The following is a 13,966-nucleotide window of genomic DNA, read 5'->3' as shown; positions in this document are numbered from 1 at the left end:
CTAGACACAAACTCCCTCTTTCCAAAAATAGCAGTGGGGAAAATGACCTTGAAAGGGAGAAGCTGACAACTGAGTTGCAAAGTTCAATTCAAGAAAAGAATCTCAGAGAACTCGGTGGGTTCTTGTGCTTACAGTTTATTTAATGGAAAAGAGATTGGCCTATTGTGGTTTTGATGGCTGCTTTGCTCCAGGATGAGGAAGCATGTCACTAAGAAGAAAAGACAAGGGTTTTCCCTGGTTTCTGACACCAGCAGGGCTTAGGCTCCTTGATCCACAGCAGAGTCTTCTGGGATTTATTTTTTTAGAGAAAGAGGACTTGTTTGAGGGGTTACTGAGTTGACAGAGGAATGGTTTCCATAGACAGAAACAAAGTGGTTGTCAAAAGCTTGAGGAGTATGTTCTGGGAGCTGGATGACAGGGTGGAGGACAGCATCATCCTGTTTTCAGCTTCCCTCTAAAGACCCAAGTTACCCATCCTGGGGTGAGTACCCACCTCAGAAGTCAAATACTCCCCTCTTAAAGGCACAGTCTGCCCTTCAGGGGTGACTGATATCTTTCTGGAGGGGACAGTCACCTTTTCAAGGGCTACAGCCTTCCTTCTAGGGGCCATTGTATTCTGTCTAAGGGTCTCAGTCTGAAAATGGACTGGGGTCATAGTCATTCCTCCAGGGCTCACGGACTGATGACTCACAGGGGTCACAGATGGATGACCCACAGGGGTCAGGGTCTTTTCCCCAGGGGTCACAGAGTGATAACCCACAGAGATCAGGGTCTTCTGTCCAGTGGTCACAGACTGATGACCCACAGGGGTCAGGGTCTTCTTCCCAGGGAGCTCAGACTGGTGACCCACAGGGGTCAGGGCCTTCTCTCCAGGGGTCATGGAATGATGACCCACAGAAGTCATGGTCATTGCCCCAGTGATCTCAGTCTTCTCTCCTAGAGCTACAGTATGCTTTCCAAGGGATACAGTTTCCTTTGTAGGGATCACAATTGTAACTCTAGGGGTTATAGTCATATTTCCACATTTTTCACATTTTCCATGGATCTCAGTGACCCCAGCCTCTCCTCCTGGGGGCAAAATCTTAATATCAGTGGTCCATGTCTTGGTCACAGCCAGACTTTCAGGGTCAGTGCTTGAAGAATTCACAGCAGATGACAGCCAAAATTGTGGTAAAGAAGTTGAACTGAACTCTAAAGAAAATCAACAGAAAAGAATGAGATTCCTACCACTTCATTCTCATCCTATTAATTACTGGCAGAACTAGAACCACTCCACCGCTGAAGTACCTGCTCCAAAAATCCAGAAGTGGAAGATTTAATACTATACCTACTTGAGGACATAGATGAAATCCCACCACATAGAAGCCTTGCTCCAGACCCCATCATGTTCACAGGTCCCAGACACCCACAGGCACTCAGTGGATTTGCTACATTTTCCATGAATGACCCCAGAAAGGAGCCCACCCGTTCCTTGTGCTCAAGCCCTCACTTTGACATCTCTGATTGCACCATCAGCAAAACCTTGCCCTCGAGGCCTAATGCTAAAGAATTACTTGATGAATCCTGAAGGAGAAGCTTCTTATGTCTCTATGTTGTAGGAGGCACCAGGAACAAAGCCAGGGGCAAGGAGGCTGGAGACAGCACGCTGTGAACAATGGGACAGGGGCCCACCTAAAGACTTGACCTGACGGAGCTCCAGTCGCATTACCCGTAAAATGAAGATTATAAACCATCTGTAAGGATGCTTCATCCCTTGCATGCTAGTTTCCACTTCCTAATTGCCAGGGTAGCCTCTACTATCAAAAAGAGATATCAAAAGAAACCTAATTCCCTCAGCCCTTGCCCATGAGAGTAAGAGAAAGAAAGAAAGAAAGAACATACATTGAGTGCTAACTATGAGAATTTTCATTCCATAGCTCACTTAGTTCTTATAATAATGTCATGAGTATACAGATTATTCCCATTTTAGATGGAACAAAGGAAGCTCAAAGAGGTCAAGTAAGGGCCAAGTATCCCAGCAAAGACTGGAAAACATAGTGGCCTGGCAAAGCTTTTTCTCTCCCCTCAATGTCATGTTGCCTCACCAAGGCATTTAGATCTAGCAGAAGGGACTCACCCAGTGCCTGGTTATGCAACTTCCAACCCCAGCTTATAGGTCACAGCTACTTACCAGCCCGCACCAGGATATCATTCAATACGTAGACAAGGGGGAAAGGGCCAGTGCCACAGAAAGTGCCCCTGACGTCATCCATGTCCAATGTCCACACCATGGCCCCCCCAAAATGCTCTCGCCTTATAAACCATGCCTGTAAAAGTAACAGTCAGTCAACCCGCTATACTTGGCACTCTCCAGACTGGGTACAATGGCAAAAAACTGAAGATAGTCCCTTAGGAAGCAATGTAGCAGGGTGGTTAGGAGTGTAGCCTGCATTTGAATCTAGCTTTACTGCTTATTAGCTATGGGATCTTGAAAAAGTTATGTAACTCTTATGTGTCTCAACTGTCTCATTTGTTAAAAAAAGAAAGAGGATAATAACATGTTCAACATTTTTAGACTCAAAAGATTCTTACATGCACATACTACATACAATATGGATGAAGCGTGAAGACACTATGCTAAGTGAAATAAGCCAGACACAAAATAAGAAACAGTGTATGACTCCACTTAAGTGTGGCACCTAGAGTAGTCAAATTCACAGAAACAGAAAATAGAATGGTGGCTGCCAGGGGATGGGGGAAGGAGGAAGGGGAAGTTACTGTTTAATGGGCACAGGGTTTCCATTCGAGAAGATGAAAAAGTTCTGGAGATGGATGGTGGTGATAATTATACAACAACATGAAGGTATTTAATGCCATTGAATTTCAGACTTTAAAATGGTTAAAATGGTGAATCTTATGTTTTTATGTTACATAGGAATGCTACATAAGCCTTCCTAAAGAGTTCCTATGCATAAGATATTTGGATCAATACCTGGCACATAGTGAATCTTCAATAAAAGTTAGCTACTAAACCTCTGGGTTCCCCACCTCACTAATCACCATTATTATCATATTAAACTGTAGATATTGCTCTACTGTTTAAAATTCATTTCCTTATCTCACAGTGATGCTATAAAATACAGTAGAGCACAAAATATTATATTCTTCTCACAGATGAGAAAATAAAGGCTTTCATCCACACTTTTTAAAACCTCCACTATAACTAAAGGCGGAGCTTAGATTCAAGTCCAGGTTTTATTATTACTTTGCCAGTGCTCTGTCAAGTCTGATGGAAAAGATAGACTCTACCAGGTCCAAAGAGCTGTGTTCCTTAGCCAAGTCAATTGGCTCCTTTCAGAGGTTGACTTTCCCCAAATGTAAAATAAGAGGAAGGAGGAACCCAATCATTAAGTCTGATACTGTGAAGTTTCTGAGACTTTTATTCTACTTACAAGCTAACAAAGTAGCCTGTCAGTTTTGTGTGTACACACACACACACACATGCACACACACACACATACTCACATACCCCAACACCCCAGACCTCTGGATCAGAGGACAGAGCATTCATTATTCACAGAAAAAAAAACAAAACAAAATAGCCAGAATAGCACCTTGAGTCAGTTTCCATGTCCCAATTACCCAAAGGACAATGTGATGAAGGTCAGATGTTCAATTCACCTGCATGTACAGTGGGGTCTGTGCTACAGAGAAGAACCCTGAAATTATGAGACTCAGAGCTTATATAGAATGGTTGACCTACGTGGCCCTCCTCCCTCCAGAGAGAGGACAGAACTTGGAACATAAACAAGTCCTCCCTGGGAAGGGGACTTGCGCAATCATTGAAGGTAAGCAAATGGCTCTGGGGGAAAGAGGAAAGCAGCTCTCTATGTTTAGTATAGCTTGTCTGCTTCCTTTGCCCAAAATCCTCAAACTGTGCAGGAACTCTGAGAAATCCAGGGTATAATTATCTCCCAACAATAATCCCCAAGGTCTCTTTTAGCTCTGATATTCTATGTCAAAAATCCCTTAACCATCCCCACCCCCTGGCTTCATGTCCCCTCACCTAGTTCTGCGAGTTACAGTAACTGCACCTCAAAGCAAGACCACCCTCTGCTGCTCATCCCAGGGCCTCCCCCAACACACGGGGTCAATCCCCTTTCTGACGTCCTATGGGTCTTAGACTTAATTCCATCCAACTGGGTAAATGCGTTGAGTCATTAATCTTTCCTGTTTGTGTCTTCCCATTCCCAAACCACAGAGCAAGATCCCAGATGGGAGAAGCCACGCCCTTTTATCTGTCTCCTCCCCAGCAGGCCTCACCCGGTGTTAATGCACAGAAGAGCTACACAGTGAATCTTCATGAGTGCCTTCCTCTCTGGTGCTTCCCACATAAACTCCCCCCCAAAAACAGCCGATACCTGGCATTTCTGCATCACCGGTAACAGGAGAACTGTGAATTCTCTCTATTTAAGTTTCAATACCAAGCAGTTGCCACATTCTGACAATTTCTCACCTTTCAACTGCTGTTCCTTCCAACTACCCTAGTCCAGACCCTCATTATCTCACGCTTGGACACCTCTGTGTTCCCCCTGAGAGCTCCCAAAATGTCAACTTAGCATTTGGAAGGATCACATGTGGAGGCATTCTAAAATAGTTTCCAAAGTTTTTCTAAGACCTACTGAATATTTAGGAGTGGAACCATGATTTATACATGTATCCAGTCTCTCAGGTGATTCCAAAACAGAGGCAGGTTTAGGAACTGCTGGAGCATGTCAGTTCTCTTTTAGTTCACTATAACAACCTGCCAGATTCAACTTCATAAAATACCACTTACATGAAGGGAGAGTACTGGTCACAGTTTGGTTCTAAAAGTTTGAAAATTAAAGGTCATCCACCTGTAGAAACCTGATTTTGCCTTAAAACGTCCACAGGATGAAGACCGAACACCTTTACCAGCATTCAGGTCCCTTTATAAAAAGCCTCTGCTTCACCCAAATTCGTCTTTGAATCTGCTATAAGCTTTCTACACCACTGAGCCTTTCCCCCATGTCATCATCTTCTCCTACTCCTGCTCACCTCCCTCAGGAAGCCCTCCCAGACTTCCTCATTTCTGCTACGTGTCAGTAATATTTACAGAGCACTTACCATGATCTACTTTGTGTTGATTATTTATTTGCTATGAAATTAGTTGGTCCAAATGGAAAGGAAGAGACCCAAAGGATCACCAAAAAGCTGTAAGAACTGAGAGAACTATTTATTCCCTCAGAACCTAGATTCCTTCTCTTCAGAATAGAGAATTGGAACAGATGGGATTATGAAACCCCGGTTAGAACTAAAATGTAGGCATGCCTGAAACTCCCCTGGTTTAATCATCCTCACCTTTCACCCTCCACCCGATACACATGCATGCATTGTACAAAAAAGGGCCCCATGGAAGCCAGTAAGAAACCATGTGCTAGAGCATGAAAGAACCAGGGTCTCACCTTGTAACTGAAGCTGATGGCATCATCATAGCCAACCCACTCTTTCCCCTTGTTGGCATATGGGACATACTGATAATCAATCCAGTGCTTCTTCGCTCCCCAGACAAAGGAACAAATCTGCCAAGAGGACCACCAGGTTAGTTCTGGAAAGTGCCACGGAGACAAGCACCAGGAGACAGTTGTTCCTTGCTCAAGGATAAAGAACCCAAGAATCCCTAACCAGCGAATGAGAAGAAGGTAAACCAAAGAGAGAATGGATGGAGAGGCCACTCAAAAACGAGTTCCTCTCTATTTTGAATAAATTCCTACTGTTACCTGCTCCTTCCTCTACTGTCCATGATGGGAAATAGGGAACCAAAGAGTGGATTACATCCTTAAGAAACCAAGCCAGGGATACAATGCCAGTACCAAAATCGTAAGAGTAACGTACCTGATCCTTGACCAAATCTGTAGCTCATTCAAAGTGTTTTCACAAACAAGTCTCTCCTGTTCATTAGATCCCAGCACAAACTGCCCCATATAGGTAGTTCTCAAACTAGCACCTGAACTTCTAGTAGATTTAAAGTTCTTGAAGGCAGGGAGAGCTAGGTTGCTACAATTAATTAAGCATTTGAGTGTCTACTGGATGCCCAGCATTGTGCTAGAAACTATATGCTGCAAAAAAAAGTGAGGTATGCAAGTTGTGCTGCAGAAGTTAATGTCTAAGTCATTCCTTTCTGCTTTTGGTGCTTTAAAGTGTCTATCAAAGCTTCTTTGCCCTTCAAGAACATTGCTTCAACTATGCCAACACTCATAAAAACGCTTCATTGGATTAGCAGAAAAACACCCTCATCCATCCAGCGCAGAGCAGAGATTGGAGAGACTTGCAGCATCTCCACTACTGCCTAAAGTACTCAACCTGTCCCTCTGTACCTGCTGGTCCTCTACCTGGGAAGTCCTTCCCATCTAGTCATTCCTGTCCATCAGGATTTTTCTGTGTTTCAAACTCTGCTCAAACTCTACCTGCTCCATAAGACCTTTCCAGGTCACTACAGCCACACACTTATGTGGCTAGTATTGTCACCTCTGGTGGTTACATTCCCTTGGAAGCATGTCTCTTTCCACCACTCAGTAGCAAGCTTGGTTGAGATGAAGATGAAGAGGGTAGAGCTAGAGTGGAGAGAAAGAACCTGTAGTAGAGAATGCCTTGGAATTGCTTCAAAATAATCTAGCAGTAGGGAGGGAGGGAGTCAGCAGAGATGTGACAAAATTGGCCATGAATTATTAATGATCGAAGCTGAGTGAGTAGTATGTGGGGGAGGTACAGAGGCTATACTATTCTTTTAATTTTGCATATGTTTGAAACTATATATATTGCAAATATTAATGATTTGTATTTAGGCCATACAGAAAGTCAGGGTTTACCTGTACAGCATTTAAGATCCTTTTTTGGGGTACAATAAAATCCTTCCATCCAGATTCCAGCAAGTCCTTCGCTCCTTACAAAAGGCTCAAATAACTTACCCCAAAGAAAAAGAAAATACCCCAGAGAGTGATTTCCCTTGTCCTAATAGCCCCCCTCTTTGCCCTGTCTACAGCTTTCACCCTTGCCATTGCCCCTTGTCCTGGCCTTTACTCCAGCTGGGGGTGGGAGAGTCCTAACTGCTAGACAGAGACTGCTATTCTATTCCCATCACCTCAAAATAAGCCAAGAAGCCTGCTTGCTTGGTGTACTTCCCTGGAGATGCTGGTCCGATCGCTCTGGCCTGCAACCCATTCTTAGAGGCTTTGAGGAGGCGAAAGGTGCGTCCATAGGTGGGGATCCCCATGATGAGCTTCTCTGAGGGTGCCCCAAGCTTTCTCCAATAATTCATAGCATATGCCTGCAGGTAAGAAGAATCCACACTCCTCCTTGTTACTAAGAGCCAATGGCCTGAGCTCAGGGGGACAGATGTCTGGGCCACCTGAGATCTTTCCTTTCCTTACCGAAGATTTGGGGTCTTCAGGCAGAGAGAATAGGGGGCTATTATGTCCTGTGAACCTTTCCCAACTTCCATGTAAGTCATAAGACAAGACATTGATGAAATCCAGGAGTCTGTAAGGGGCAGGAGGAAGAGATATAAAGACTGGGCTAGCCAGATTTTCAAGTCAGATCATCACAGCACTGTCTGGCTAACTAGCTAGACATTGGTCACCAGAGCTTCCCTGCTCCTTCTGCCTGTGGGGCCTGCCCATGCTGTGCTATCCACCTGCCACTGGAACAAACAGCTGGTTAGGAACAGCTGTGTGTGAGGATCTATGCATCCTGAGGGTATCTGTGGAGGTAGGCAGGAGTTAGATGAGAGAAAATACACTCAGGCCTGATACAAATGCTAACAGGCATCTGCACAAATGGTCATGAGTAAAAGCAGTCTGTTCTGTAGCTTGTCTTTCTATAATTCCAGGAGCCATTGAAACCTACCTCCTTTAGAAAGCTTTCATCATTACCAGGTTACAGGGATAAGGGTTTACACTGATTATCTAATTTAATTTTAATCTGGCTAATTCCCTAAGTACTGTAACCATCTCCATTTTAAAGGTGAAGAAACTGAAACTCAGATGGGTTAACTAGTTTGCCTAAAGTTGCCCAGCTGGGTGAGGGCAGGACTCTCTCAATCCCGTCTGGCTAAAAGATCAACACTAACACACTCCATGTCCCCTGCGTCTCTCACTCTCCTCCCACGTTGAAACCACTCTCTAGCACACTCACACACAGGAATATCCCATTTCTCTTTTGGTCTGCATCTGCCTCAGTTTCCTCTTCTGTAAATACTTGATTCTCAAAGTTCTAGAAAATATACCTAGAGCTGACATGTCCAAAAAGATTTATGTGCTGCTCTTTGTCTAGTTTTTAACTTTCGCATGAAGAACTGCTCTGAATACTGGGTGTGACTGGGCATTCCTACTTTTATTTTTGTGACACTGATTATTAATTCATCCATCTCTGATGCCAGCATCTGCTGCATAGTGTATATCTACAGATATACTCTAGGTAGAAAGAGGCCAGGTCCCTGGGATTCTCTCCTAGGCTGTGCAGAAGACTCCACCTGTGCTAACATTGTTGTGGGCAGATATTACATCACCTCTCTCTGAGGTCTAAATAAACCCTCAGGGTATAATGGAGCTAGCCCTTGTCCCCACCCATGCCCCTCAGCCCAGCCCCAAACTTGCACTGACGTCAGGGCAGGCACATGGTGAGCTCAAAAACAGTGCTTGGGAAGCTCTGGGGTTCTGAGCTCAAGACACCTGCTTCCCTCCAATGTCCTGCCCCACCAAGGCAATATACACTCACCTTCCTAGAAAGCGCACATCATAGGATGTTTGGACGATGTGTGGGACCCCAGAAACAGCAGCAGACAGCAGCAGCCTTGGTCGCATGGTAAGCAGTGCCTCCTTCCGGAAGGCAAACAGGAGCTCCTAGGAGGAAAGACAGAAAGACACAGAGAACTGGACAAACAAGAGGTGGGGCCTGGGGGGAGTGTCATCTAAGAAGCATTTACTGAGCTCCTGAGCCAGGCTCTGGGACACAAAGGTGAGTTGGACATGGGCCATGCCACAGGATCATGAGACAGGCAGATGAGGGCTGATGTGGTGAATGATTTAATCGTGCAGTGGTGAGCAGGCTCAGGAGCACAGAACTCAGACAGACACTGCCTGGGGGAGTGCAGGAAGCTGCACAGAGAAGGCATCCCTTAGGCTGGAGGACTGGAGCAAGCCCCAGGTGCAGAGAAAAGAGCAACCTTGGGGAGTTACAGGTATTACCCTCCAGGGGTTCACAGTAAAAGAACATTCTGTCACCCTCTTCTGCCCCTGGCCCTGGACTTATGCTCCTCTCCTGCCATAAGCCCAGATACATAAAAGTAGAATCATTTCTGGATTCTGGCACTTCCAGACCAGACTTACTTCAATTAAGAAGAGAAAAGTCCACCGGTCATGCATGGGGCTGCCTCTTAGTCCAGGATATAAGAAGAAAAGATCAAGACCATCAAAGTCATGTGTCCTCAGAAGGGATATAACTGAAGCAATAAACTTTTCACGGTTGGCAAATGTGGACAACATAGTGGTGAACCTGCAGGGAGACCAGGGGTAAGACAACACTATCCACAGAATGACAACCTCCTACAAGGCCCCTCACAAGCTTGGTGCCCTGTGGTGGGCCTGACAGATGTGGCTGGAGGAAAGGAAGGCAGATCCCCAAAAGTCTCCCACCTTCTTACATGCCTCTCCCAGCACCAGGAGCTCAATACCCAAGAGTGGGGAATTCAGGCAGCTAAAAGAAGTTGAAAACCATGTACCGCCCCGAGGCCAGATGGCACAGGGAACAGCAGGCACAGAACCAAGCAGGTAGCCTGGGGTGCAGAGAAATGACTCAGTCCAGCTCTGCCCCCCAAAACATGGTATGCCTACTGGCAAGGCACCGCCCCTCTCTGTGCTGTCTCCTCATAGGTAACCACTCAATTCCCACAACCTGTCCTAGCACTGACATTTTCTGCCTGACTGGATTAGGGGAGAGAACAGGAGTCTAGGGCCAGCATGTCCAGAAACATCTATGAGTTAATCTGGGCCTGAGCTGTATAACTTGGCACAAGAGGCCTGTGCTCTGATAAGGGGCTCCTGATCGTGTGTTCTTTTGTTCATTGCTTGTTTGATATTTTTTTCTATTTTACTTTGTTTTCTCTTCCGTAGTGATGACACTTTGGAAAAATTCTAACTTATTGGAGCTGAACTTTAAGCAACTCTGGGTTAGTCCTGAGCTGAGCTATGATTAGAAAATTAACCAGACTCATAAATAGACCTGGGTTCCATGGTCAGTTTGCCACCTCCTTGCTGGGCAATCTCTGAGGAATACCTGGGACAAATCTGGCAAGTTCCTTAATACTTGTGACTTGTGCTTTCTGCTCTACTAATTGGAATACAACCACTTTGTAAGCTTCCTCCAAGTGTTCACGGGTTAATGCATGTACAGCCCTAGCCCAGTATCTGGAGCACTGGGAGTGTTCAGAGAGGGGAAGAGGTTAGGCCTGGGCTGGGCAGAGCTAGCTCTCATCCCCCTGCCCTGAATCTTTCCTCCATCTTGCAAAGTGCATCCTCACACACTCCCAGCCTACCAGGCCTCCCTCTAGTGCATCTCATGCCTCTAAGGCAACAAGGCAAGCACGGCCTCTACCCCAAGCCTCAGCCATGAAATAGGAGAAATGTTTCTTCAGAAAATATGAAGGCAGTTTGTCATCTCCACGTTGCCTCATGGAGATTGAAGTGCTAACAAGAGCAGCTGCTACATACTGAACGTGTACTATGTGCCGGCACTAAGCTTAGCATTTTGTTATTTCCTTTCCTCTGATCCCACCCTTTGAGGCGGATATTCCTGGATCCACTAATAAAGTGAAGAAACCCGTGAGGTTTGGGAGTTATTCTCATCCTGCACCTGATTCCTTCCCTTATGAAAGGTTGAAGAAACAATTGTTTGAGTGCCTCATTTTGTCTCTAATTTCCCCCCAGCCCCTTTCTCACCACCTGCTAGAACTTCCTTGTCTCCCCTGACCCACCATGGAGAAGAGGCCAGGATGTCCCTTGAGTGCAGGGGTCTAAGATTCATGAGTTGGGGAAGTGCTTATGCTAGCTTTGCTGTCCCCATGGCCAAGCTGGCTTCCCCCTCTGTCTTCACATCCACCCAGCCTGCTCCGCCCTCCCAGGGAGAAGACAATAACAGCAAAGTCTCACCTTGAGGTGCCAAAGTTCCACCCGCCGATGGACAGCAGTGTTTTCAGCTCTCTGTTCCTATGATGTGGGAGAGAGGGTTGATGAGCTGGGTCCTCCACTCCAGTGGGCAGCTGCTGCCACATTCTTTTGCTTTGCTCCGTGGAAGAAAAACAGGAAACAGGAGAGATGGGAGGTAAGGGAAGGAAAAGGAGGAAGGTGATATTAGGAGAGAAATGAGCACAGGACAGAGAAAGAAAGACAGACAGAACAATCAACCCAAGGGCCATCACAGCCCAACAACTCCAAGGTTGCACAAAGTCTGCCAAACTCGCGCATGTCCCCATGATGCTTCCAAAAAAAGAGTAGTCTAAAATGTTTCTCTTTTTCCTATTCAACAAATATTTATTGAGCAATGTCTATGTGCCATTTACTGCTTTAGGCACTTTAGAACAGAGAACAACACAGATAAGCTCCCCACTTTCAGGGAGCTTATAATCTAGCGGCATAGAACTTTTTCCCTGCCCATCTATAACCATTAATGCAGTAACAAGCCTTCCCTTGGGCACGGAGAGATCCCAGGGCACGGAGAGATCCCAGGAGTTCTGGAGAGAGGAAAATGTAAGCAAACACTTACTGAGCACCAACCCTGTGTGAGACACTGACCTAGCCACTGGGGATACAACGACACAGCAGACACTGGCCCTTCCCTGGAGTAGCTCATAGCTAATAAACGATAATAAAAACACGAGCATTTGTTGAGCATTTGGGAGTGTAGGCCCACTTTAACAGCAATAATAACTAAAATCCTCACAACTAGGTTCCAAAGCTGAGTTGGGTTTTGCCAGGCAGAGAAGAGAGAGAAGCACATTCCAGGCAGAGGCAACAGCAACTACAAAAGGAGGCAGGAAAGAGCTCAAGGTGTCTGTGACAAAGAGTTCTCAAGTTGGGGGTGCTCTGGACCCCTATTTGAGAGGAAGCTAGGACTGGAAGAAATAGAGGAAAGTTGAAGAGTAACAAGAGAAATAGACTGTTATCTTATACCTGTGAAATCTGAAAATACCACCCCCACATCCAATATGAACACACCTCTCCTTTAGTTTGTTGAACTCTGGGTAGAGAATTTTCTCATCCTGGAGATCCTTAGCAACAATCTGATTGTTGTTCATTGAGGCAAAGGCAAATATCAGGTGGGTGCAGAGAAAGGGGTCCAGGTCATGGGGCAAGATCGAGGCGGGGCCTGGCCGACTGTGTGCCCAGCTGGTGAAATAACACACCAGTTTATGGGCAGCACCTGGTAAGGGAGAGCACACATTAGTTGACATAAACCAAGGGAGTGAATGGAGCTCAGCTTCCAGAAAGCAATGTGAACGTAGCAGCCCAAGAGACCAGGCCACATTTTCACATCCTTTCTCCGTGGCCCTGAAGTACACCTCAAAACTACACTGTGGTTCTATTCCTCCCCACTGCTGAGGTCTCAGGAAGAAAAGAATGCCTCATGAAATCCTGGTCAGAATGGATTCTCAAGTCTGGACCAAGGCACACAGTCAGAGACACAAACAGCAGGTGACCAAAAACCCTCTGAGAAACTGTGTTGGATCCATCATCCCTGTCAGAGGAGCCAGGACAGGGCGGCTGCAGGGGACACTCAGTGTGGAGGTTTCTCAGCCAGAGACTCTCCCTGGCACCGCAAGGGAAAACACAGTTTCCTTACCATCGTGGTGTTTCAGCACAAGAACCAGCCCTGCGGGAAACAAAGGGAGGAGTCACACAGAGATTCACACCCTCCCCAGAGTGGCATGCCACAGCACACCCTCTGGTTAGCAAGGGCACCCACCAACACAGCACCTTACGCAGATGCAGATGTCCAAATGGGGACACACACACCATTCATTCATTTCCTAGTCTCTAAAGTTGGACCAGTGGAACTAGATAGAAGTTTCTTTTCTTCTGATAAACACATGTATATGCTCATGCTTTGCTCAGGGACAACGATGAGTGTTAGAAGTCCCAGAAAAAGCTTGAGGCTAGTGGTTCTCAACCCTGGCTGCAAATTAAGAAGTACTGATATCCTGGCTGGTCATGCAGAGATTCTGATGGAACTGGTCCAAGGTGGAACTCGAGCATTTAAAATTTCTAATGTGCCACCAGGTTTGAGAACCACTGCTCTGACCATTTCTCCCTGGGGCCCTCTGCCCTCTGACCGTTCACTATAGCCCATCCCATCTCTATCTAATCCAGGACCCCTGAGTCTCAGGCTGCTCTCTCAGGAACCAAAGAGATGACAAACTCCTAAAGCCTGGCACCTCCTGGACTGAGTGACACTGCTGGGACCTGCCACACTCACCAACCCACAGCAACAGCTTCCACATCTCAATGATCTGATAGCTGTGAGGCCAGAGATGGAGCCCTTTATAGGAGCTTCCCTGTGGATAGCACTGAGACAGCCCAGCTACATACACACACACACACACACACACACACACGCACGCACACACATATCCCAGTGCCAGGATCAGTAACTTATGAGAGTCATAGTGACCCCAGAACCACACATAGTGTCCTCCCTCTCCAACAAAGCAACAGCTCTGGGTTGGCACTGAATACCAGGAAGAGGGTCTTCCTGATATTCAGTACCACATGGACTAGATATGGGGGAGAAACCCCATATGGTAGCAGCAGTTCTATTATTAAAAGATGATTGGCTGGGAAGCAGCATAATTTAAAAAAAAAAAAAAGTTTAAACCCTAGCTTTGGATTTAGGCTTTGAATCCAAGGTTTGAATT

General features: G+C 46.1%; 1 protein-coding gene across 1 annotated transcript; it reads right to left on the bottom strand.

Annotated features, from left to right (window-relative positions):
- Positions 1-257: 257 nt before the first annotated feature.
- On the bottom strand, positions 258-13,552 carry OVGP1 (oviductal glycoprotein 1). The gene is given in 13 exon segments (XM_023232647.1): positions 258-421; positions 424-817; positions 863-1,191; positions 2,171-2,306; positions 5,466-5,582; positions 7,142-7,327; positions 7,431-7,539; positions 8,776-8,900; positions 9,387-9,552; positions 11,205-11,261; positions 12,270-12,474; positions 12,895-12,924; positions 13,528-13,552. Coding segments are annotated over 13 exon segments (2,043 nt in total).
- Between the last annotated feature and the right edge of the window lie 414 nt (positions 13,553-13,966).

This window comes from Piliocolobus tephrosceles, chromosome 1 (genome assembly GCF_002776525.5).
Source record: "Piliocolobus tephrosceles isolate RC106 chromosome 1, ASM277652v3, whole genome shotgun sequence".
NCBI classification, from domain to species: domain Eukaryota; kingdom Metazoa; phylum Chordata; class Mammalia; order Primates; family Cercopithecidae; genus Piliocolobus; species Piliocolobus tephrosceles.
This window is presented reverse-complemented; position numbering and strand designations above follow the sequence as displayed.